Source organism: Desmodus rotundus, chromosome 8 (genome assembly GCF_022682495.2).
Source record: "Desmodus rotundus isolate HL8 chromosome 8, HLdesRot8A.1, whole genome shotgun sequence".
Taxonomy (NCBI): domain Eukaryota; kingdom Metazoa; phylum Chordata; class Mammalia; order Chiroptera; family Phyllostomidae; genus Desmodus; species Desmodus rotundus.
The window spans coordinates 10689578-10716531 of NC_071394.1; the positions used below are offsets into that span (position 1 = coordinate 10689578).

Here is a 26954-nt window from a genome sequence, read left to right on the forward strand (position 1 = left end):
GTGCTGTGACTGGCATAGAGTAAGGGCTCAGTAAATTGTGGCTAGTATATTATTTTTAGGAATATTGACATCCTAAAGGAAAATACTGGCTATAGTTTCTGTTTGGGGTTTTGAAAAATGTTTTTTGAAGAGCAAAAAGCAAAGCAAAGCATGAAAACCAGGAAAAGGCCTGAGTTAGTTACAGGAAGGTTATCCTTTAAGCATACCCTGTATTTTCAGTTTCTCTGCCCTGTGCTGCACTCCTTACCTTGTTGCAAGGTAGTGCTCTGTTCACTTGAGTGGGAGGAATGTGCTTTGGGGGTATATTTCTTGGGGTTTTAAAATGTTAATACTGTGCAGGACTTTTTTTCTTTGAAATTAAAAATTCAAAGTAATCTCTAGGGGACCTCAGAGATGAGAGATTGAGGCCCTCCTTGCCAACAACCGGTGTGTTGCGGGATTACCACTGGTTAAGGTGTACTAGTGTAACGCATTGGGTCTTTTGGATTTATCTCGTTTCTAGTTCATAAAAGTTGCTACTCTGAGCCTGGACATTTTAAGCCCTTGTCCTTCCTTAGTTATTGTTGAGTCTAAAATGCAAGAAGCAGTAATATAATCAGAATCAAACTACAGCTTCACTAAAATGAGCAAATCTAACTTAGGAATGATTTTCATTTATGAACTAAAAAAAAAAAATCATAAGTAACTAAAAGCAGAGAAGTCCCAGTTCTGCCCTTTAACTTATACTGTTATTTCTAGTTAACCATAGTGGGGTCTTTTTCCTTTGAAGGCACTAGTCATTTGATTTTGAGTACCACTTGTCCTCCATTTGTATCATTAGGAATAATTTTTAACACGTGGCTTCCGTATGATACCTATCTAGCCTGAGTGCGTGGACCTTTCTTTTCTAAAATGACACAAAATCCTGTAGACGTGTTGCTTGGGCATCTGTTATTTTCATTAACCGTACTTCTGCCTGCTCTGTGATAGGAGTAGCTTTCCAAGCTACTGGTTAGATTCTGTAAACCTCCAGCTTGGTCATGTGGCTTATTAGTACATAGAATTGTGCCTGAAAGAAGTGTCCGGTTTAGAGGGGAGAACACAAAAGCCGAGAGTACTGCCGCTGTGCAGCCAGACGCTGAACGCATCGCGAAGCTCCCCTGGTGCCTGGAGCACACTTAGTTGCTGATATTTGAATTAGGGTTACGGAAGTAGTGACTATAGTAATGATTTAAATCTTTTCCCCCTAGTTTATGCTTGTATTTCCTACACTGAAATTTTAGTACTTGAAAAATAGTTTTGCTTATTCTAACCCAGCAGAATTTGAAAGGTTGTCTTAAAACCCTAAACATTGGGTAATAAAGACATAGACCACCAATTTTAGGAAGACTGTGTCTTTAAGAAGTATTCTGTTATTAATTTTGAAATTTAGCATATTCAAGGATTCTGAGGGCTACTCCTTGCAAATAGTTACTCTGTACTTCAGGAGACAAGATATAGGAAAATATTGCCAAAGAGATTTAAGTTAAACACAAATTATTCTCCAAGATCAAGGAGCCTAGAAGAGGTAACCCCTCAGAATATAGTAAGACATCTACTGTGACTTAACTCCTGTAACTCCTGGTTTCACTTAAAGCTGTTTGACCATTAAGGAGAACTAGAACACGAGGGAACACTGTGCTAAAATCAAAAACAAAAACAAAACAACAAAAATCAACACCCCCCCTCCAGCCAATTATGTCCTCTTGGTATCATCATTATAGTCTAGGAAGAGGCTTCTTTGAAACGGTACAACTTTTGGTACTTCTGGCTGGGACTTGGGATTGGAGCTCGAAGTTCTGGTTCCAGGTTTGCCACGTGGTGTATGTGTTGTGATCTTGGACAAGGTCCTTCCCACCTCTGCCACCGGCTCTTGTGCAGTACTAGGGTTGTTTTGAGGATCAAATGAGATAATGGTATGTGGCACTTAAAAAACCTTTTCATAAAGGTATTCTGAAATATTCAGGGCTACCGTGTGATTTTCATTTTGCTGAAAACAGAGTATTTCAGTTTTTGCGCTCTTTAACAGGTCCTTGTATTTAGTTTGTACAAAATCCTGCTTTTTGTTCAGTGGCAGTAATTTCTTAGACAACAGCACATAGAAAACAGAGTACAAAGCTCTACCTGGCTTCTCACCAATGAGTTGACCCCTGCTGATGGTGCTCAGCCAGCTCTCAGAGCAAGGGGCCAACCGTGTATCCTCCACCACAGACACGTTGTGCAGGGAAGGGATCCCACAGGTTATAGGAGGGTGCCTGCTTCACTTGCTGAGGTTTGGTTGGAAAGCTAGTTAAAAGGAATTATTTGGGGAACTATCCCTTCTACCTCTAAACTTGAACTTTATAGCTCTTAACTTCTAGCAGTCAGTAGTAAAGTGCTACCTAAATTACCTATTAGTTATAATCACTCCTGAAAATAACTTTGTAATCTCAGAAAACGAAGTATCCCTTTCCAGAAGATGTGTTGTAAAAGCTTTTGGCCAAGCCTGATGTATTTTAAATGTCTGAATTTACTATTTCTGTCCTATAATTTCTAGGGAAGTCCCCTTAACTAAAAAAGATCATTTGACAATTATTTTTCTTGTGCTAAAACAAAATTTTTAACAAGAAAATGTTATTCATTATGCAGATATTTTGAAAAACAATTTGAATTGTCAGAACAGACAAAATTACCAATGTTTCTTCACTGTCGAAACTCACATGCTGAATTTTTGGGTGAGTTAAAGCTAAAATATTTAGAATTTGTTTTGCAGAAATCCAGCTATTTGCTAAAAGTTCTGTTTTTAATTCACAGATATAATGAAGAGAAATAGAGATCGGTGTGTAGGTGGAGTAGTAAGTATAAGAGGTGTTTTTAATAGATGCTGCATAAAAGCTTCTTGGTTATTAAGGTTGGCCTCTAAAGTAATGCAGATGTCAGCAATAAAATTATTAAGACTCTTCTCTCATTATATGAAGGACAGGTAAATTTAGTTACTTTGTTCAAAGCGCGACAATGAGTACAGAGTTCTGTTCACAAGAAAACCCCTGAATGTACGCATTTTATTACAACAGTGTGGTGACTTTTCTCTGCCTCTTCCATCAGCCATTCTTCAATTTGAGCAAAATGAAACTAGTTTTAATAATACTTGAAAATAATTTGACCCTCATTTCAGGTTTGCCTTCCTAATTTCTTGTCAACTGTATTCATTGACTACTGCCACTCTTAGAGACTCATTCTCTGTTTTGTAATTTGCTTCTGTTGTAAACACTTCTCCTATATGGTCATTTCAATCATTAATCTTGAGGCATTTCCCTTAAATATTATGCCCACCACTGAACTCAAGTATCCATCCATATCAATGATTTTTAATCATTTTGAGGTCATGGACTCCTTTGAGAAGAATCTACCTTAGAAAAATGCTGAAATATATCAATTTTCATACAGAATTTCTGGAGAGACTCACTGGTCTCCAGGAAAAAACTTGTTATCCAGTATATAAAATCACATACCTGTACTTTGCCAGTTAAGGACAGAGGAAATAGCACTGTGCCCTAATTATATACCTACATTGCATTTCTTTGACAGTGTTATATTTATTCTCAAGTTTTTAGCCTCATTTCATACGTACTAATGATGTGCGTGCTTTTTGAATTTCTGGAGTGTTAAACATTACTGTGCGCACTTTTATCCGTAGTTTGAGAAAGGCTTTCATTAATGCTCTTGGTATTGCTGGTGCCACCTATAGCCTTCAGGCTCTCCCTCTCAGTCCATTTGCTTTATTTCTAAATAAGAATTTACTTGGATGATTCTCTAATAGTCATTGGATGATTCTCTGATAGTTAAAAAATTAACAGCAACAACAAATCCAACTTAAATGTTTGACTTTTATTAAAGGGATTGACAAATAATTAATAACCAATTTTCTGAAATGGTTTATGAAGAGTCACATTTAAAATTATTTCAATACTGTTGGAGAATGTGTTTTCTAGTCAGCTGGAAATGCTGAGGATAAAAACGAACCCTTTTGGGCAGTCGTGTAAGCGTTTTATTTGTTGAAAAACATATTATCCTTAGTGTATTCAGACTCGAGGCTCAGTATTAATGTGCTATCACTGGTTAGGTAGAGTGCTGTTATTGTTACCCACTGGTTTTGATCACATAAGTGCATCCAAACTATGAATACTAAGCCCTAACCCCTACATCTTTGAAAGAGAAAAACACGATCTCAATTTTTTTTGCCTACTGAGCTGGTGTTATTGACTATATAACAATTTACATTGTTTAAGCAATGTTTTCACAATCTCTATAAACTGTCTTAAAATTTGCCTCTTAAAACTCATTTCTAGTAAGCAGTATCCTATAACAGAAAAATTGAACATTAAAAAATCTTTAAAGTAGTTTTATAGCATTTCTAATGTTTTCTTACGCTTTTGCCCAAGAACGTGGCTCCCTGGGGCAGTCCGCCTTCCTGGAGATGGGTTCTGTGAGGTGCACACGCAGTAATGCTGGGGGAGAGGGGTCCACACAGCCACAAAGACAGAAGCTTTAGGCGGCCAGCTCATTCTTGCCTCATGTCATTGGAGATGATGACAGGTTATAATTGTGAACGCTGATTTGAAAAATTATAGGGGCCACCACACATGAAATCTGCGGTCCCAAACCCCTAATGCACCTATATTCTTGCTTAGAAAAGCTTATACATTTTATTTAGAATTTTAAAGGAAGAGTCATAAATTATACCTGTATGTCTTTAGGTGCATTCATTTGATGGTACCAAGGAAGCAGCAGCTGCTTTGATTGACTTGGATCTCTATATAGGATTTAATGGTTGGTAGGTTCCTATTGTCTGATTTTTTAACTTTTATATTAACCAGATTCCTTGTCTTATAGTGAATTGCTGGTAATGATATAAAATTTTTTATTAAAGTTATTTTGCATTGATCTTGGCTTGAGAATTTCAGTAATTATGTAAGAAATTAAATAGTACTGTTACACGTTTAAGCTCAGACATTTAAAACTACTACCTTGTGTCCCAGGAGTGGAACATAATTTTGTGTTGAGCTCAGCAGCTAGCTTTCTCTAGCTTATTTCAGGGTATTTTGTCCCAAACATACATGTTCACAGTATTGTGCGTGTGCACACGCGTATGTGTGTATACACAAACACGTGATGTCTAACCATGGGAGAAAGGTCATACTATGACATAATCATCTTTATCTCTGTAGGCCAAGTAACTGGGGCTTAGAGGAACTAAGAAATAGGTATAAAGTACAGTAACTCAAAGTGTGAGGACCTGTGTCGCCTGGCTCTGCACTCAGTGACCTTTCTGCTGTTACATCAAACTAAAACCTCACATACCCAATACAGGTTTTTTCTTCCAAATTTGGTGAGCCTCCACCAGTGTCTTTTTTACAGGATGTCAGTGCAGCGTTTAAATACATTGCAAAATAGTATAAGATTGCTTTCCCTCATTAGTGTTTCATTTCCTTAAAATTACTTTTCTGATATTACTTTTGACTAAAATTTTAGGAAATAGAGTCATGAAATTACCTGTTTGCTGTAGAGCTCAGGCTTACTTAAATGCCCTAGGTATACCTTCCATATTTTATTTGGTTAATTTGTCAGTATATAAAGGAACACATCCATATTAATATGCATAGGGAATAATACATGCATAAGTTCAGCAGTACTAAGAGGCTTTAAACACAGTCTCTAGCATGTGCTCTACTCATAAGTCAACTTTTCCAGAGGCAACCACATTATTATCACATTTCTAAACAATATGCGTTGCAATTATTAATTCATTCCCTTTGTCTATTCTCATGAAGGTATATGAGCATTTAAGTTCACATCCCATACTGTTCCCCCATCTGCACTGTCGTCCATAGTCCTCTCAGTGTAGTTGTTTCAGCATTTTGTGGTTATATGAATATTCAGTGTTTTATCACGTCTGTGTATTGTTGGTGATTGAACCGTGTGGTGTACCACTTTTTGACTCTCCTGGAGTAAATTTCCTCATGCTTTTATTTTACTTGAGAGTCTTCAAAACTTTAGAAGACTCTTCTCACACTTTCCAATAACTGTGTAAAATGCCTTTTTCTATTTTGCCACATGAGGAAACCTACCTAGATAACCCAGTTGTTCCATCCTTTCCAGACCCTTCCATCTTTCTGCTTGTTTGGACTGGTATCTTTTCTGTGATAGAACTATTTTTATATCCCATGTGCTCATTTTGTTTTGATGGAACACATGTTTGAAAAGGAACATATTCTATTCTTCCCTCTTGAAAGTGTGCTTGGATAGTGGATTTTTTAAAAAAGGCAACTTCCATCTGATATTTTTCTGCAGCATCTTCTCATCTTTTTAAAGAATTATGGTTCTTTAAAGTTTTCTGTATACCAAAAAAATGCTCTGTGTTCCTTTTTTTGGTTTCCCTCACAATGCAGGCTCTCTTTAAATGTCAGGCAGTTCTTCCCTGTATATTGTAAAAGTTAAAGAAAAGAAAAAACGCTGTTTGGAATCTGAGATAGCCCATCAACTGGCAGGCCAGCCACGTGGCCACCTTACGTTCTCAGCAGGGCTCCTTCAATGTCAGCTTGTCGAGATCTTCCTCCAGGCAGGTTCAGTTCCTCCAGAGAGGATTCTCTGATCCCTGGGGACGAGTGGGGTGGAGATTCCTAAATGTGCCAGTGTGCTGAAGCAGGGTGGGGTTGCAGAGGCTGTCACTGTGCAGGCAGTCTCCGTGTCCATTTCCGCGTCTCAGCCCTGCACTCTCCTGTGCTTGTTCTCCAGTCCAGTCTCTGATTGAAAACTTCCAGACTGTGTACTTCTCTCCCTCTCCTACCTCCTCTCCCTCACTTCTCCCTCTCCTTCACCCATGGCTGGGACACAAGTAATCGTCTCTGCACCAGTTCACTGGACAGTAACCTAGGAGTCCTCTCTTCTCTTTACCCCAACTCTTCATCAAAAATGCTGTTTCTTTTTTTCCTTGTTATTTTGGGTGGCTTTGGAGAGGAGGAGGGGTAAAAGGCCTTCATTCCACCCCATCAAGCCATAAGTCTGTTTCAAATGTTTCTAACCTATCTTGAGTTTATAAAGACTTAGCTTTTCCTCCTCTACATTAACATAGTATTAATGGATTAGTCATTTATCTAATCAAAGTCAATATTTCTGTTCTTGTTTTGAAAATTAATTTATTATAGTCTTAATTTGAGTCTCCGGTATGGTAATTTATGCTGTCTTGTCACGAAGTCTGTGGTTTCTAATTAAATTATTAACTTTCCCTTCCTAAGAAAAAGGGCAAGTTTAAAGTTGAGTATAGACGCATAGCTGTTCTTCTTTAAATGGGAAACTTTTTAAGTAAGTACACTGGTTTTGATTAAAAATATTTCTTCTGATACTATTTATTTTGGTATTTAGATCAGTTTTTACAAATTGCCAGGACTGTATAATGAAATTAACATGAGACTAATTAACAGGAAAAAATCTCCAAACTTATTATGTAGGAATATATGGGAATTCCAAAGAGTGTGAGACCAGAGGCAGTTGAGGTTTATATTCCCTCTTCAGCTGAGGAGAAGGGGGGGGTTGTGGTTTGGGATTTCAAAGGGGAGGAAGGCAATTCAAGGGAAATGGAAGGCAAATGTTTGTTGGGCCACTTTTAACACAGGGGACACTGTGAGGACATTGATCAAATGGGCCTTGCACTTAGGCTCCTCTCTCTCACAGTTCAGACTGTAGTTAGGATGACAATGTCCCTCACTGGAGCAGGTCCTCTATCTAAATTTCTCTTAGGCAGTTAGGGCAAAGGGCAGAAGTTCCTCCTGTTTTTTCTGAAAAATAACGAGCTTAAAATATCCCAAAAGGCATGTTTTGGGGTGCAAACTTTGCTTCCTCACAAAACAGAGAATGTCGATATATTTTAGAAAATATATTGACAAAATATATTAAATGGACTGAAAGTAAGAATTTTCTTTTTTTTCTACAGAACACTAGGGCTGGTACTTAATGGCAGACTACACAAACATTTCACTCCCACCCCCCCTAAAATCCTACTAAAATAAAATTACAGATACTCAAAAAGGAAAACCTATAAAAATAAAGTCAGTTTTGCTAATGGAGAAATGTTCTATAGTTTTCTGGAAGAGAAAGCTTAGGCTATACACTCTGAGTTACGTAAATTACTCAGAGGAAGTGAAATCTTTTTAAAAAGTTAAGTTTCAGACTCAAAAAGTCACTGCATGCACCAAAAGCAAGATCTGGTTGGAATAGATCTTAATTGGATTCTGGAAAGGTAATGACAAGGAGAAAGTTCTGAGATGTCCAAAAGTAAATGACAGCAGGCCAGAGGGTAGAAGGAAGAGACAGGAAGAGGTTAACAGCTGCAGGGTCAGCTAATAAGACTGCTCACATTCCTGTATGTTGTCTGGTGGAATTTTGGATTAACTGCCTGGTGGCTATTTCCACAATTATCTAAAAAGAGAGACTAGCCAGACGCCATAGAACCCCAGCAGCCTCTGCTTGAACTTTCCAATCTGTTGCCCACAGCCAGTCCCAGGACCAGAGATTTTTTTTCCTGGCAGACTCAGAGCCTATCCCAGAGCTGACCCTGCATTACCTCCTTCCCTTATCAATAGACAAAGAAAATTCTTTCAAAACAACTTGCATGCCCCTCCCAACTGGATGTATAAAAATGCTCAACAACTCCAGGACAGCTAAGTGGCCTTTCCACCTGGCACCACTGGACTTCATACCCCAGGACCTGGTCTTTTTCTTGCTAGCAAGGGCCTAACAGTCTTTTGTTTAAAAAGACTTTCAGCCTTGGGTTAAACTTTTTGTTTAACAATAGGAATGTACAGATTGAATGGTATTCTACCTCTGTAGCCAACCAAAGTTTGTTTTGGGATTTTGAGATAGTTTTGTGATCCGTTTCAGAAAATTTTATAGTCATGGAAAGAGTTATTCTTCATTAAATGCACCTTTTAATTTTATACATTAATATCTTTTTTAAGCTCACTGAAAACTGAGGCTAATTTGGAAGTTTTGAAGTCAATACCTAGTGAAAAATTAATGATTGAGACTGGTAAGTTTGTTTTTAGAACTTTTTCATATTAAAATATGCCAAAAAGATCTAAAGAAAATTGCACAAATATTTTACTTCAAAATGGCACACTCAACCTCAACAGTTACACTCTTTAGAAAACCTTTGGGTATTGTTATCAGTTGGGAAAATACTTACTCAAGTGATGTTTAAAGTTTGACAAAGCGTAAGCACTTAAAAGATGTCAGTAACTACAGTTATAGTTATGAATATTAAACAAGGAGTCTTTTTTTTTAATTTAAGTAATTACCTTTACTGTTAGTTTCTTTTCAATTTCTATTGTTATTCAATTACAGTTGTCTGCATATTCCCACCACTCCCCCACCCACTGCAGCCAAACCTGCCTCCCTCCCTCTTGATTTTGTCCATGTGTCCTTTATAGTAGTTCCTGTAAACCCCTCTCCCCACTGTTCCCTCCCTACTCCCCTCTGGCTATTGTTTGATTGTTCTTAACTTCATAAACAAGGAGTCTTACTAAGCATTTTACCTCAGGGTTTCAAAAACTGTTAAGAATTTTCTTTTTTTATACAATGTTATCTTTGCAGTGGCCTAATTTTAAAGTACTCTTTTTTTTTTTTTAAAGTACTCTTAAAGTACAGAAATTGGTTTAGTCTAAGAATTTTTGATGATAATATTGTCTCTTAAAATAAAACAAACTTAGAAGCTAAAATTTTTATCTGCACCATGGAACTCAAAGGTCTCCTTATACACGTGGACTTAAGGCTGAGCTATTCTGAAGAAATCAGGTTTATTTCCTTGAGGAATAAGGAAAACTAAATGAGCTCATTAAAAATACGTTTATAGAATGTGTGAGCTATTATAATTCTTAATTAGGGAAATCTGTTAGTGAATAGCCCCAGTATTCAAAGCCACTGTTTCGTATTGAGTAGAGGCTATATGGACAAATGTTTTCATGTCACTGGTGTATTTCTTTTAGCTTTAGGTCTTTTTTTTAAAGCATGTCATAGACCAGCCATACTGTTAGCCTGGACTCAGGAGTATAAAAACAAGTCTTATAAAAACATTTAAGAACTTGTACAGTTGTCAAGATTTTAGTAATTGTGCTTTTCTTAGAATTTTTTTCTGTTGCTTTTTGGTATATTTGAAGCTGAATCATGGCTTTTATTTTAGAGGTTATATATTAGCTTGTTTATGTTCACTTAAAAAAATAATTCAAAAAGTTCAATTTCTGAAGAGACTTCTATTTACTAACTCTAGATGCACCTTGGTGTGGAGTCAAAAGTACACATGCTGGTTCAAAATATGTAAAAACTTCATTTCCTACCAAAAAGAAATGGGAAAATGGACACTGTTTGAAAGACAGAAATGAACCCTGCCATATAATGTAAGTATTTTGTTTTTGTGGTCTTCCAAAAACAGTCAACCACCAAATAGCACCTAACATGTGAACTCAAGGGATAGAAAGTGGGTGAAATCCAAATGAAGTTCAGATCAAACACCATTTTAATCATTTTAATGAAGTGATTTGGAGGGATTTGCACCTGAATTGTTGTATTTCAGCCTCTCTGTTCATATCCTCTCTACCTCAAGTGGTTTAATGTTGCAGTGAAAACCTCATGTGATTTTGGTCATTTGTCATTTCACAGGAGGGAAAAGATCTTAATGCTTTCCATATATAGAAACCCCTTAAATGGTGTAAGTTCTGTTCTCATGAAGCTTCCCTGTTGATGGTTATAAAAATGCAGTCTTAGCAGACCTTTTGAATGGTACCTGCACTTGAAATTTGACAACCTGAGTACACCTAAGAAATAACACGAGAGGATTTCCTTTTCCAACTAAAAAAAAGGGGGTAGAATTTTGTTTCCTAAAAAAGCTAATTTAGAATCACTTTTTTAAATTATAATGTATAGCATGTATGAAAAGCACGTCTGAGTGCTTCTACTCATCTCTCAAGGAGCTGGAGACCATATTTTAACTCACAGGAGAAGTTTGTTGTATCACTTTACTGGGGACACCATCTAATTTCTTTTGTTTGCACAAGCCCATAATTTAAATCTAGAATGCATCAGTCTAGTATGGTTTACCAATTTAGGCAATTTAGGTATCAGTGTTATACATACCATCCGTATGTATAACACATTCATATGAATTACTACTGAATTTTAACTTTTAAACTGTAATAATTCCTTCCATATTCATCAACTACTTAAGAGTATGAAGCAAGCCAGATCTAAAGTTCAGCAGGCAGAAAAGAGAATTACTTTATAAAAACATATTGGAAAGATTTTTTTCTGTTATTAAACATGCTGGTGTCGGCAAAGACTTTAAAACGGGATGTTTTAAAACCAAGGGATGAGGAATATATATAAATTCTGCTTAGTAAAGAATCAGTTGTAATTTTTATGAAATGTATGTACTTGCAAATTCAGTCAGGACACACTATTTCTGAATAATACTTTGGAGATTTAAGAGGACATTAGAGATGAGAAACTGGTACTTATCCAGCAGCCAGCTTAGAGAGGAAGCAGTTGCCAACATTTTCTATACTGCCTTAATGTCAAGCTGTTGACTTGAGCTACACATTTGTAAGACAGGATTTTAAGGTGTTTCTAAGCGTAGACAGTTAAGAACTGTCTACAATGCTCGATTACCAACTGCAATCGTGAATTCTAGTTCTAAGTAGGTAGAGCTTGGGAAAATCAGCATCTGCAAACTGAAAAGTCTAAACTACATTTGTAAAATATACATGCCATAGTCTTACTCACTAGCAAGTTAAAATTCCTACTTACAAAGTCATTTTAATCTACCTCCATCTATTAACAGTTTGGCTTTATTTGTATAGAAATCTTCCTTCTAAATAAATTTCTCAAAAGGCATTTTGGAGCTCTTACCATGTCATTTTACTGAGGCTACACAGAGGAATCAAGACAGTCCCTGCCCTCATCCACCCACCAGTGAGTAGGTGCCAGACACTTGGATAAGGCATTAAATGAGCCAGACAGAATCCCTTCCTTCTGGAACTAACGGACGCATACAAAGTGTAATTCCAGATGGTAGTGCTGTTCCAGAGGTATGAATATGTGACTGGGACTGTAGGACATAGCAACTGCCTGCCTTGAAGGGAAATAAGAGAACCAAGGTGACATTTCAACTGTTTACTGACTGGGAGTTATGCCAGACTAACAAACACTCTGAACAAAGGCAGACTGCAGGGGGGCAGGGCTGTTCCGGGGGGGAACGGGGAACAGTGAGTTTAGTGCCACGGAAGTGGGATGCACAGGTTAAGTGATCAAGTTTGGGATGGTGGAGTGAGTCCCGGTTGTGAGGGCTCTTGTATGCCAATCTTAGTAGTTTAGATTTTATCAGGACCTAAAGGATTTTAAGCAGCAAAATGGCAGCTTTTTTTTTTTTTTTTTTTTAAAGCTGTAAGTGGTATCAGTGTGGAGGACTGCAGGGGAGAAGGGCGAAAGGAGTCTTCGATTTTGCACAGTATTACATATGTAAGTTCCGAGTCCAGGTAGTGAAACAGAGGAAGATTCTGTAGTTTATGAAGAAAATTGGATCTTTAGTGTCAATTTAAATGTTAACAGATTTACTTTTAAGCGTATCTTGGATCTTTAGTGTCAATTTAAATGTTAACAGATTTACTTTTAAGCGTATCTTGACTGTCAGGTAACAAAAATTAGCATAGTTCACTTAGTATACAGATTAAGCAAGCCTTTTAGTGTTACTTTTATAGAAAGAGTTCCAGTTAATCTTTAATTTCCACCCAATACCTATAGGTGTTTTATATAAAGAAACTGATAAAGGGAACAAAAATTAAGACAAAGACTATTTAAATGTTTAGACTTCAGAACTTTCCAATTCATGTATAAAAGTATTCTACCTATATATAAGAATGCTAGAAAACATTACTGATAATTACCATTCTAGACAGAGAAACTGAAAGATTAACAATCTGGGTTATTCTTTCTATTGTCGGGGCGGGGGGGGGGGGGGGTGGAGTGGCGGCGGGAGTACAGAAAGAACCCACCCAGCCCCACTCCATTCTGCCTCCCCAGAACACATACTGTTCCAAGTAAGTGACTTCTAAGTTCCTTTGCTGTCATTGTGCTGGTGATCACATCGCAACTGCTTGCTATCCTTTAGTAACTAGTTCTCTAAGCAGTGGCTTTCAGGCTTTGACACATTACACGTGTACGTGCAGAAATAAAACCCAAACAGAGATGAAAGCAGTACTTCCCTACATATGCAGTGTACTTTTCCTTTTCTAACTTTCAATTTTTAAAAGCTCATCGTGACCCAGTAGTGAATATATAGACTCAGTTTTAAGGACTCATTTCCACTGGGTTAATTCCCTAATTGTGGTACACATAATATAGGCTGGTTTTATAATTTGCAGCTGGTTTTTTTGCTCTAGTTATACGCAAGACTACCCCAGAAATCTGTCTCTAATTCTCCTATTTTAAACATCTAGCAGTTATTTGCCTAGCAGTTAAAATTTTCAGCACTTTGTATAGTGCTGAAAATTTTATATACCTGCTGAAGCTTATTAAGGGTACTGGTATCATCCTTTGTGTGGAAAAATAAAAATACCTTTAAAACAGAATATGTATTTGGCAATTTAAACTGTTTTTGTTTTGTTTTAGTCAAATACTGGAGATAATGTCAGCAGTGAGAGATGAGGATCCACTGGAATTAGCCAACACACTATATAACAATACCATTGAAGTATTTTTTCCTGACATGTAATTGGTATGCCTTCCATTTTCCGTCATGTATGTAAAATTTCATGGTAGAACTTAGTGCAAGTTTCAATAAAGGAATTCTCTGGGAGTTGTCCATAAAGAGGTGCTATATATCACTGCACACCATCCCCCTTATTTTTATCCATAAAGTCAAGATTTTTCTTAACTTCAAAGAATGACCACCACCAAATGTTTCATTTTATAATTTCTTTAAAAGTCCAAAAGGACAATTTTTATGTCATTGCTGCAAACACAGAATGGCTAACAAATACACTGATTTTTACATCAAAATTAAACACATTCTGGTTCATGCCAGATACAAGTTGATAGAAGCCAGTTTCTCAACTCATACAATCTCCAAGTCTGGACTTTCAAACTCAGCTCAACCACAGCACTACACTAAAATTTCAAAGTCTCGATCACTTCTGGCAACCTACTTTTCCCTTAGTTTATAAAATTATTTTATTTCCTTGATTTTGTGGTTTCCTCTGATTTGCATTTTCATTCTCCCACCCATCTTAAAGAAACACTAGGGGCCAGAGTTAGATGAATTACACACTTTCATTGAGGAATCTTTGGCACAGTTGGCGCACCATATCATCATTACATCTATTAAAAAGCTATTTGTTCAAATTTTGTCATAAAAATGTGAAAACATTTTATTCTATGTACAATAATGTACACAAATTTAAATAGGTCACCAAAGAGACCAGAAGTAATTAAAGAGGTATATTTACAGTAGCACATCACAGTAAACGGAAAACCATTCACAGATTAAACACTGATACTGTTTTTGTGCTTGGTTACACACTGATGTGAAGCATATTAACTCCATTTTGGATGAACTGAAATTTAACAACCTCAATGATTAGTAAATGCTATTTTAATCAGTCACTGTCCTCATTAAATTCTTCGGCTGCTGTATCTGTGTGCTGAATCACTCCATTTCTTTCTCTTTGAACATCATCGTCACAATCTGTACTGTCATCTTCATTCAATTCCCTGTCAGATTCAGCAGCAGCCTCTCTTACAGCTTCCTCTGGATTTTCATTGGGTGCAATAAATCCACTGTTGTTAGGTATATCTGAATTATTCTTGATATCTTCGATGTATACTTTTTGATGGCACATTGGACAAGTATCTTGAATGTACAGCCATTTCCGAAGGCAAAGTGCATGAAAATAGTGATTACACCGTGTGACACGAGCAGATGATGCAAACTCTTGATAGCAGATTGCACAGACATCACCTATTCCTCGTAAGTTGCTCCCTTTTACTTCAGGAAGTGAATTAATTTTCTTAACAGCAGTCCTACGATTCATAAATGTCTTCCAGCCATTTTTTGCTTGTAAGTAGATGTTAAAATATGCATGTAGACACATCATAAAAGCCCGAATTTTACTTCCAGATTCAAACATCATAGTATAAGCCCCATTTCCAAACATTACTACTCCAAATATAAATTCAATAATATTGCCTGTTGAACGAACATAGTAGACATAATCGTCAAGCTTTTCCCAGAGGACATTGTAGTAGCCATCAATCATGAATAGTGTATAAACAGTGAGAGAAACGATTACTTTTAAGCAGAGTTCCACACAAAATGCTGTAACTGCAAACAACCATGTGTTTAGTTCATAACGATGCCAAAGAATACGACCGAGTGAAAAAGGAAGAATAAATAGGCAAGCAGAGACAAAGAGCACAGGAAAATGTCTACGAAAAGATGACACGTGAGAGGCACTGAGAGACATTAGTACAGGGTCTGTCATTCCGTGGATGAAGTGCAGGACTGCAGTAAACAAAAGGCACATGTTTCTACTCAAGCGAATAAGTCTCTCTTCTGGCCGTAGCCCACTCAAACCAGTCTGAAGAGCCAAAATAAAAAATAGAACAGGTGCTACAAAGCCAAGCCGCCTGTCGTCATCTTCTGTTGATCCGATAAAGGCCAATATTCCAAGGCCCAGGTAATGGGCTACGGAGGAGATTACCGCACTCATGCCCAGGACAGTTAGTGTGGAATCACATCCACTAATGATAAGATTGCTAATGAGGTCCCAGAAATCATCCCAAGAAATAAAGAAGGAATCAGTTTCATTTGCCATCCTTAAAATGTACATTAACACTGTAGCCTGACATGTAATTCTTGTTAGCCAAAATACTCTCAGTATATCTGGGAAACGAATCCTCTTCCATGTGTCCTCCATTAGTAACTGTAATCCATAAATTCGATACATGTGCCTCACTAAAAGATAAACATACCGTGTAGAATAATAAAACCACTTAAGTTTCATTGCCAAGACAAGCACTGTGTTTAATATAAGAATCAAGGAAGAAGTAAAAACTAATCTCTCTCGGATGTGTAATGGTAGCTCTGTGATTAAGCCTATTACAGGAACCAAGAGATCCAAAATAATTAATTGTGAATAGATGGAATGAATTTGGAATAGTGTGACATATCCAATTCCAAGTGTTAGCTGTAGAACAATGAGTGCCATCCATAGTGAGGGCCCTTTGCGAGGAAGCAGCTCAATTCCAAAAGCTGATGTGTTGTAGGCACCATAGAAGTCAATGTGCAAAGCAGCATAATAATTTACCAACACTGAAGTTGCAGCTAACAGAGAGGCTGCACTGTACGTGTAAAACTTGAAAAGTGATCGCTGTGACAGTATCAGAACAACACTGGATAAAAATATACCTGGAAAAAAAGAAAAAGAAGGTCATTTGAATGAAACATTTTTAATAATGTTTACCCATTAAGAGTTAGTCTTCCTATAATTAAGAAATGTAAACATTTTCAAAATTATAAACATGAAGCCTCAAGACAAGGCTTAAAGGTCATAAAAGGTTTTGTAAAAGTCAGTTCGACAAAACAGACAAAACATTACTTCTTAAAATCTTAACTAGAATTCTAGTTTCCAAAGTAATTCAAGTAGTGCCATATACCCATGCACCAAATTATTACTAAATTACCTTCAAGATGAGTTTGGAGTGATACATGCATTTTAACAAGTTTTAACATCTTTAAAGAACATGTCAGTAATTCTGTTACAAAAAGATTAGAACTAAAAATAACCAAAATGTTGAACATTTGTTCCTATTAAATCTTAGGATTCTTTTCTTAAAAATGTTCTTTAGAAAAGCAAGTTTTAAGTTTTATACTTATATCTTATTCCTCTTTTTCCCCACACTGAACTCCTGCTGGCTCTTATTTTTCCTGCTTCTTAAATTTGTACATTCTCCCCTGGGTCCAAAATCAATTTTGCCCCCCGCCCCCAAACACTGTTCCTTGCAAATTTCAGAAGTGTTCTCCAAGTTCCCTTTTTCCTATACATTATTCAAGCTTTTTTCTTCAAATAGCCCCTTTTATTCTTCAAATTACAAAAGTAACATTCAGAAAACCAAAAATTTTAAAAATGATAAATCCTCCCCCTCCATAATCCAAACTTAACCAATGTGTGGTCTGATGTGTATCTAGTACCATCTTCCTTTGTGCTCTGACAAATTTTTAAGTGATTACAATAAACATTATCATCCAAGGTTTCAACATGGAAACGACATCCAAATATCCATCTAGTACCACTTGTACATTACAACTGCAACACTCTAAATTTCTAAAACCTAACTTGCCTCAAAATGCTCTTCCTTGTGATTTCCAATTCCAGTTAAAGGTATCATTATTGTTTTCTTAATAGCACCTTCCAGCCCTGTACCCTTGAACTTGACAATTAGTCACCAAATTCTACTAACACCTATTATCTCCCCTTTTTCAGTGATACCAACCTATTTGTTAGTCTCTAGAAATTCACCTTGTCCAAATCCATCTACAAGCCATCACCAACATGCCTTTCTTCATTTCTCTGCTCAAAATACTGCAGCAGCTCTGAGATTACTATAAACCAAAATCTACACTTGTCCTAGCAATCAAGGATCCAACTGGCCTTACAGTAATACTCCTTCTCAAGGCACATACCAAAGCTCCAGACTTCTTTCTCAAGCACAACCCTTCTGTGCTCTAATTGCAGCTGTGCTGGAACTTTGCTTGGCGTGACGGCCCCGCCAACCTCCCTAGTCCCTGACTGTTCAAATCCTATCCATCTTAAAAACTCACTTTCTCTGATAGTGACTGTTCTGTCAGCCTACTTGCAGAACCTGGTGAATCACCTAATACTCATATACTACCTGCTACTGGAGTTATCACCATGTCCTTGCTAACAAGCAAGAATCCTACCTTGTACATCTATGGATCCAAAAATATTTTGTAGAAAACAAAAGCAATTGCTATTCATTGGGGAACTAAATGTTTCTGTTGAATTCTGGATTATGTTTTTAAAGGCAACTACAAAATACAGCCCACTTGGAAACTGAAATTTATGAACAGATAAGACAAAGCTAAGAAACCAGATCTTTGGAGTATAGAAAAAGTGACAACAAATTAAATAGCCATCCACCCACCTATTTCAGCATATAATCAAAAAAAATCGTATTATAGTGGAGGCATTTCATAATCTATTACATGTAAAAAAGCTAGTTCCTCTAAATAATGACTATGCCCATGAACTTAAAATTCATCCTGTGCCAATTTGGCATGTTATTTGTGAAAAAGAGAACAGAGGAGACAATTACCTAGAAGACACATCAGTTTCTGCATAAAAACCATCTGACTGACTGCCAGAGCAAGCTGGCCACTAATAATCTCCCAAATAGCTGATAGCTGCGTGTAGGCCCTTTCAATAGAAAATGAGCTTTTCTTTTGAGCAGGATTAGAATATCTTATTTTCTCTTACATAGAAAAACTATTTTCCTGCAACAAAACTTAATCTAAAATAAGTCAAAATAAAACCAAAGTAACTTCAATTCTAGTTTATACTAATTAAAAGGGAGAAAGTCAAGCAGGGACTGTAAACTATTTTTATCAACTTGCTATTCACAAAGTGGCAAAATAATTTTTATTTGTGAATATTCATGACTTTGTGGTAATTTATAACCAGTCCTTTTTAGTCTAATAGCTTTCCCCCATCAAGCTTATTTTGGCACACAAATGAAGGAATGAATGATTCGGGTTTTAGAAATATGGAGAAAAAGTGCCATTTTGCTTTATACAAATATACCAAGGGAAGAAGAGAGAAGAGGATGTAGCAGACAAATAATGTAGTGAGACTATAAACACAAAGTTCAAATGTGTCCTAGCAAGTAACAGCCTGATACTATTTCTTGACTAAAATCATAGCCTCAAGATGGTATGATTAAACGACCAAATGTTTCAAGAATAGTATAAAATTGTTTAATTCTTATCCAAAGTTTGCATGCACATGGGGTTCTTAAATTTTTCTTTTATACTCATGGTCCTACACATGGGACGCAGAAAGAACCAGCTCTCATTTTACAGGGAGAATAAAAATGTCAACTTCCTGTGTAACAAGTCTCAACATTCCCTCTCTCCTGGCCTTTAGGGACTACGGACCTAGGAAAGTTAAGTCCAGGGATAGTGGTTCTTACTAGCATTTCAGAGTTACCTGCATAAGTAATCAAAGCTACATATAAAAGATGCTTTATAAAGAAAAACCATCTCAGGACACTGGAGAATAGGATTAACTGATATCATAACTCAGGGATCCAATTTTCCCGTGATTAGTTTCACTGAAGTTTCTGAAGTAAGAAAAGAAACAGGTATCAATCAATTCAGGAGCTTTGAAGCTGTATCAGGGCCTTTACAATTTGGATTACCAAAAATAAGCGAACAAAAACAGTAAACCCCTAACATACTACACAACAAAGTGTTTAACTCTTTTATGTGGAAATTCCATTAATACCCTAACCTTCTCTGGAAACTTAGGACCAAAGTTAGAAGGAAACATGACATAGTATTTACAACTCTCCTGCTACCTTAGATACCTTTAAAACATATAAAGCAAGCTGTGGAAAAACATTTCAATGCTGTAGAGAATAAAGATGGAGCCCAGAAATAAATGTTAGTACTACCTTTCTTCCAAGGGAGCCCCAACAAATGAAATGCAAGACAAGGCAAAATACTTGAAATGGTAATCTGTAGGTATACTGGATAAACTATAGCATAATAAAATTCTATCACACTCTCATTTTAGGTTAAAAAAGGGTGTATTAAGTTTCTTGGTAAGATAAAACTAAAATCTTGCTTGTAAACTAAGATTTTAAACACACTTTTATTTAAAAAATATGAACATGATTTTTGAAGTCAGTCCCCACTAATAGTAAATGAAGAATAAACCAAGCTTTGCATAAACAAACACATTCATAAACTCATATTCTCTTTTGCTTTTTATTCAAAGAGGATCCTACTGAATGGGTTTTCTTGTTGCTTTTTTACCTTTTAAAAATTTGCATTTCTGATTACTTATCAGAGGGCATCTTCCAAATTATTGACCATTCATGTTTCTTTGAATTGCCAGTTTCTTTGCCCATTTATGGAGTTGATTTCCTTTAATGAGTCATGAACATATAAAAAGTATATCGTGACTACAAATTCTTCGTCAATTATCTGTAATGCAAACATCTACAGGCGTGTGGCTGGTCTTTTCACTTTTCTGATGCTGCCTTTGATTAATAGAGGTTTTTAATTTTAACATCATTGAATTTATCAATATTTTACAGATTTGCTTATAAATATTTTAGAAGAACTTTTCCCTTACTTTAAGGTTAAAAAAAAATGTTCTCCCTTATTTTCTTCTAAAAGTTTTTAAGTTGTGCTTTTCACATCTAGGTATTAATCCACTTAGAACTGTTTATATAGTGACATGAGGGTAGCGATCCAGTATCACTTTTTGTTTTTTCCTATGTGGATACCTAAAATGACCACTAATTGGAGAGTCTGTATTTACCTCAACATACTTCAATTCTACCTCTGAAACGCATGAAGTTTGTATATATACATGGGCAGTCTTATTTCTGGGCGCTCTATTTTGTGCTATTGGTCTGTTTGTGTATCCCAGTGGTTCTCAACCAGGATCTTATTCCCCCTCTCCCCCCAGGAGTCATCTGGCAATACCTAGAAACATTTCTGGCAATTTCAGCTGGGGGAAGTGGTGTGCTTCTGGTATCTAATGAGTAGCAGACAGGGATGCCATTAGAAATCCTACAATTCGCCCTGGTCAGGTGGCTCAGTTGGTTGGAGCATCATCCTGTACACCAGAAGGTTGAGGGTTCGATTCCTGGTCAGGGCACATACCTAGGTTGTGGATTTGGTCCCTGTGAAGGAGGCAACCAATTGGTGGTTCTCCCTTCCTCTCTCTCTAAAAGCAATAAAAACATATGCTTGGGTGAGGAGAAAAAAAACAAATTCTACAATTCACAGAACAGCCCCACCCAACCCCCCAAAAAGAATTAGCTTGTCCAAAATGTCTATAGTGGTACTGCTCAGAACACCTAGTCTGTCCTTATGCGGTCATAATTACAACTACTTCACTTTGTTTCTTCACGCCACAGGTTTTCTGAGTTCTTTCTACAGCACTAAAATTACTATATGTCGTTCTTTTCAACAACTTTATTGTGTGGCTAAACCGAATACAATAAACAGATTCCCTTTTAATAGACATTTATATTAGCAATTTGTTGTTTTGTTATTACCAATAATGCTGCAGTGAATATCCTTGTCCACAGTCTTTGTACTCTACATCTTTACGTCAAATTCTTAGAAATGAAATGTGTCAAAAGGAATGAATTTCAGTTGATAGTGCCAGGTGGCTTTACGCAGAGGTGACAGCCTACCAAAACTGTGTAACTTGAACTACTTCCCCAGACTTTGGCAGACTAGTTTCTCTTCAGACTTGAAACTCTTCACCAATCTTAAGTGGTAACATTTTGTTTTGATTGTATTTATTTAATCATAAATGAGGCTGACTGACCATCTACATTTCACTAATCATGAACTGCTTACACCCTGGGCCCATTTTTTTCTGGAAGTACAAGTTTTTCTTATTGACGGAGTCAGACTTGCGCAGTGTCATCTGATGCAGGTATTTTTCTCTCAGGGTGCTATTTTTAAGACTTGTTTTAAGAGTTTTGTCATAACAGTTTTTCATTTATTAAAATTTTCCTTGTAATTTCTGAATTTTATTTTATGTTTAAAAAGGACTTTCCACTTCAATGAATTATCATTATATGAGTCATACTATTAATACAAACTCCTATGCTTGCGTTTTCTGCCTTGGAATCAGATCTGCTAATTCAGCATTATGCTGTACTGGACTGCATTTCATTTACCATTTAACGCCTCCTAAGAATAGCTTAATATTCTTAAATATTCTGTATATTGTGATAAGATTTTATTTGGATCTCCAAAATGATATGCTTTATTTTCTAACCTGTTGAAATTCTCACATTAGTTTGACACCAAATGAAAGTACAGTTGTAGTACTTTATTGTAGCAGAAGGGAAATATATTCTTCAGATGCCCATTTTTATATCATGTTAAAGAAACAGGTCAGACTGACAAGTTTTGAGATTTAGATACAACAGTATATAAATTTATAAATAGTATTTAATAAATTTATAAATTAACAGTATATAAATTATAAAAAAGGTCTACAATTAAAACAATAACCAAGGAGAACAATTAATTTTAACTATCCTTTGATATATTTTACACAAAACCTGTCAATTTAAAAATCAGAAGATGCCTCACTGAATGGGCCTTAAAATACTTAAAGACACTTTCTTTCATTCAGAATGAATTTTTTAGCACCAAAGCCAGGTTTTTAAAAACTTTATCACTTACAAATTGAAAAATTAATAATTACATGCATAATGTAAGGAACAGCCAGGTGACAGATTTGGAAAATTTTTTGTATTTCTGATAAAGTCTTACCCAGAGAATATTTTGAGAGCAAAATTTCAAATAAATAGCACCAACATTTCACGGATGCCTTCAGAAGACCAAAATATCTGTTAACAGTATGGTTTTAATTGAAGTATTAAATTTTTTAAAAAAAAAAAAGCTAGCAAGCTTACTATAGCTAACACTTAAATAGCCCTTACTAGGTCCCAGGTACTAAGGGCTTACATCCTATCTCTTTTATTGTCCTGAACACCCTGTGAGAGAGCTGTGATTACAGTCTATCTTTAAAAAGGTACAGACCCCTGACCAGTGTGGCTCAGTTGGCTGGGCATCATCCCACAAAGCGAAAGGTCATGGGTTCAATTCCTGATCAAGGCACATGACTGGGCTGCAGGTTCGGTCCCCTGTATGAGAGACAGTCAGCCCTGTATGAGAGACAGCCCATGGATGCTTCTCTCTCACAAAGATGGTTGTCTCCTTTTTTATTCCCTCCTTCCCCTCTCTCTAAAAATAAATAAATAAAATCTTAAAAAATACAAAGTACCGATAAGGGCCTGGCTCGTGTGGCTCAGGTGGTAGGAGCATCATCGGGCAGACCTAGACCAAAAGGTCACGTGTTTGATTCCCAGTCAGAGCCTGTACGAGAAGGCAACCAATCGATGTTTCTCTCTCCACCACTTCCTCTCTAAAATCAATAAACATATTTTTTAAAAATAAGCAGAGAGGGTACAAAAAAAATACCAGATTACTTTGTTCAATGTTCTTAAACCACAAATTTTAATTTAATTAAGGAAAATACTCCTTTTCCTTAAAGCTCCCTTGCCTGAAGCTCAACTCAGAGCCACTGCATTTAAGTCTGTTATCTTCTGTTCTCTCTTGTTGGGGGGGGGGGGGGCAGGGTTGGCAGTCTGTCGGTCTAATTTATGATCGTGATGAATTTTTTTTTTAATATTTTATTTATTCTTAGAGGGGAAGGGAGGGAGAAAGAGAGAAACATCAATCCTCACCTCTCACAGCCGCCAACCCAACAACCTAGGACTCGGCCTGCAACACAGGCAGGTGCCCTCACCAGGAACTGAACCAGCAACTCTTCACTCTGGGGGACGACACCCAAACCACTGAGCCATGCCAGTCACTGCACAGGAGTGACTTCTGACAGGAATAAAATGCCCTCCCAACAGCCCCCCATTTCTTTATTTTTTAATTGTTATTAAGAATGAACTTTATTATTGATTTTTGTGACCACGTATTATTTGGAAAGATTTGTCCAAGGCAACAAAATAGGTTGGATGTTTCAAGTGAGGTTCCAAATTGAAATCACACCCACTGAGTAGTCAGGTGGCTTGTTCGGCCAACAGCCCCATTCTTAATTTCATTTTAACATTAACCCATTACTGTCAGAATTAAAAGTATGTTAAGTATAAAATATTAAAGCTAGCTAGTTCTTTTTTAATCAAAGTAGAATTGACAGTATTATACTATGATATTATATTAGGTGCGCAACACGTCAGTTTCAGGTGTTTGATATTTGCATAAATTACAAAAATCACACAGCTCCATTTTTCCCCCAGCTGAGAGCACTACACTTTCACGGCGGTAGTAGGACTGGCTCCTGTGAGGCAGCTGGTGGGTTACTGATAAGCCTTGTGCTGAAGAACAGCTTGTACACATCTGCTGGTTTTCAGACCTAGCATGTGATCGCTACCAGGCTGTAGTGGACTGAAGCTGTCCTGCGGAGGAACGTGGACCACCGCTGATGTCAGGAGATCTTTAAGTCTGGGCTCTGGCAACCACGTATTTGTTATCTATCAAAAGCAGAACTTAACCTCTATGACCCTCAGTTTTCTCATTTGCAAAATGAGAATACCACCACCCACCTGTGAGGGAGTTTTGAAGGTTAAATATTAGGCCAGATAGTACTAGTAAAAATGCTTTGCAAAACTGAAGTACCAGACATGTAAACATTGCTATTTATTACTAAGAACAAAACTCAACATCAGCACAATTCCTTTGTCAGAATAAAGCAGCAACAGATGGCTCCTAATTCACAAAGGCCTGGTAAGGATCTCGGTATCAGCAGCGCGCAGCAACACTTCAAAGCACTAGCCTATTAAAATCTTAATTACTTCATCAACAAAATTTACCAAGTTTCAATCACTTAAAAAATTTGTTACAATAAATGCTTCTCATTCTGGTGATGCAAGTGAAGGTGGGGAGTGAAAAAGAAGCTGCTTTCAACACTCCATTCATATGCAACAAAAACTGACTTTCAGAAGCCTCCCCTGGAAAAGTCTCATCACTCTCCAGCCACGTTTTTTCTTTAAATACCTCCACTTCATTCACGGAACATTTTAGGACTCGTTATAAATATCGCCTTCGTTATGAAGATTTTGGGTAATGGTTTCACGGCCTGGACGTTTGAAACCCTGCCTCTCTCGTTTTTTGGATGTCATTTACCGCAGACACTTCACCATCATGTGGACCCCGCGGACACAAAAGTGACAACATGCGCGTACTCTGCATTTTGGAAAGAAGGAAACTGAGGCCCAGGCCTTAGCACGACAGGGCCAAGGTCACACACAGATAGGGGCGAGCCGAGTGGCTGTTTTCCCAAGGTTGTCGCTCGGGACGTGCAAGCCAGCTCTCATTCCCCAAGAGAAAAGCAGGCAGAGCCGCGAGCTCGCACATCCAGGCCGCCTCGCTGGGAGCGCGGCTCTGCGGCCGGTTCCGATGCTGGTGTCACACCCTCCCTCCCCCAGCCCGCCACGACGCCCCTGTGGGGGACGCACCCGCTTCTCCCTCTCACTACTGCACGCGCGCACACGCATGCAGTCTCACACAGTCCCAGTCTCTCATTCTCGCAGTCTCACACACTCCTACTCACGCATCCTGTCACGCACACACAATCTCACACACACTTTCTCTGACATACACTCGCATACACAACCCACGGCCTGCGCACAAGAGGCACGTCTCCGGCCGCAGAGCCGTCCCGGGGTGCAGGCCACCCCCTCGCCCTTACCCAGAAGCCGGAGGAAGATCTGGACCCCGATGCAGATCCGGCTTTGGCTGGAATCGTAGTAGGAGTTGAAGATGGCGTCGATGATGTAGAGGCAGGGCACACGGAGCGCCACTTCGAGCGCCGCCCAAACCCGCTGACGGGCCATCCGCACCTGCTGCTGCGGGGGCCCCACCGCCGCCATAAGCCGCTGCCACACCGGGGCTGGGCGGGCCCTGGAGGGCCGCACGGGGCAGGACCCGGGACGGCGGCCAGGGGCGGGGCCGCGGCGGACGACTCCGCCCCTCCCTCCTCTCCTGTCTCTCCCGGCCCGCCCCGCCGCCCACTCGCGTCTCGAGATGGAGCTGGAGCAGGCGGCGGCGGTGGCTGAGGAAGCGGCGGCGGCTTCCGGGAAGCCTCTGGGTGTCGGTGTTTTCAGCTGGCTAAGGTCCGGCTCCTCCTCCTTTCACCGCTTCCCCCGCCCGCGGAGCCACCATCTTGACCTCGCCCGCGGGCCTCGGCCGTTGCTGCTGTTGCAAGGCTGAGAGGCTGCGCTCGCGGTCACGCGAGACCGCGGCGACGGCGCCGCTGCCGCGTCATAATACGGAGCTAGGGCGCTCCCCGTGTCGTCATCACGCACGGCGTGGCAAAGTCTCAAAGCGTTGCCATGGTTTCCGCTGGCCTTCGCGACTTTGGCGCCGCCCCGTGGCGCAAGCACTTTGGGGCAGCCGCGCCCTCCGGCTTCCGGGTGGTCGCCTCACCTACCGCGAGGTGGGCACAGTCGAGGGACTCCCTACTGCCACGGGCGGGAATTTGTTGTTTTACTTGAGCCCATTAAACGTCTCATGAACTTGGTTCAAAGGTGCTTGAGCGGAGGAAAGCTGAAGGGCGCCGCCCGCCAGACCTAGCCCATCGCAGCTGGAGGCCAGGCTGGCATTCCGGGAAAATACCTGCGAGACGACGCAGCTGCGTGCGTTTTGGGGAGCGGCCGCCGTTTGTGGCTCTGGGCTCAGTGCCGCAGGCGCTACCCAGAGACACAGACCCCTCATCCCTTTGCACATCACCCTAACCACCTCCTCCCAAATTGGACAGAACTGAGGACACTCCTCAGCCACATTTTACTGATATCAAGGGCTGCTGTGACTTAAGGGCGAGAACCCACCTCCGTCTCTGATTTCTGGTCTTCTTTGAGGTAACCATGCCGAGGCAATCCCTTCTTTCCTCCAGGGCATAAGAGGCCAAACTTTTATTACGTTTTTTAGTAATTGGATCAGAACATGCCACCCCAAAGTATGCCACTTTGACACAGGATTATTTTGAGCTGAAGACAACTGA

The 26954-nt window shown here is 38.6% G+C and overlaps 2 protein-coding genes across 7 annotated transcripts in view; one reads left to right on the top strand and one right to left on the bottom strand.

The window, feature by feature from the left end:
* The window catches only part of TATDN1 (TatD DNase domain containing 1), a 30285-nt gene extending 16374 nt beyond the window's left edge, over nt 1–13911 (top strand). For 4 of the 6 annotated variants that reach the window (XM_024572007.3, XM_053929413.1, XM_053929414.1 and 1 more), the window contains 6 exons: nt 2647–2732; nt 2812–2852; nt 4755–4831; nt 9012–9082; nt 10319–10445; nt 13711–13911. In XM_024572007.3, coding sequence (XP_024427775.2) covers nt 2647–2732; nt 2812–2852; nt 4755–4831; nt 9012–9082; nt 10319–10445; nt 13711–13813 — 505 coding nt within the window. In that variant the 3' untranslated portion in view covers nt 13814–13911. Of the gene's footprint in view, nt 1–2646; nt 2733–2811; nt 2853–4754; nt 4832–9011; nt 9083–10318; nt 10446–12484; nt 12562–13710 lie in introns of all 6 variants that reach the window. The other 2 variants (XM_045204855.2, XM_053929412.2) reach the window with 2 other exon arrangements.
* Nucleotides 13912–14320: 409 nt separating this feature from the next.
* RNF139 (ring finger protein 139) lies at nt 14321–26201 on the bottom strand. The gene is made up of 2 exons (XM_053929410.2): nt 25644–26201; nt 14321–16507 (listed from the first exon to the last, which is right to left on the bottom strand). Exons 1-2 carry the CDS (start codon nt 25822–25824, stop codon nt 14697–14699), a joined length of 1992 nt encoding a protein of 663 aa, XP_053785385.1. The 5' UTR covers nt 25825–26201; the 3' UTR covers nt 14321–14696.
* Between the last annotated feature and the right edge of the window lie 753 nt (nt 26202–26954).

What these genes read in the sequence shown, in the direction of transcription:
- RNF139 (XM_053929410.2), bottom strand. Translation starts at nt 25,824, where the DNA reads ATGGCGGCGGTGGGGCCCCCGCAGCAGCAGGTGCGGATGGCCCGTCAG. An exon ending in GATCTTCCTCCGGCTTCTGG is followed by an intron (nt 16,508 to 25,643) that starts GTAAGGGCGAGG and finishes CTTTTTTTCCAG; the next exon opens with GTATATTTTTATCCAGTGTT.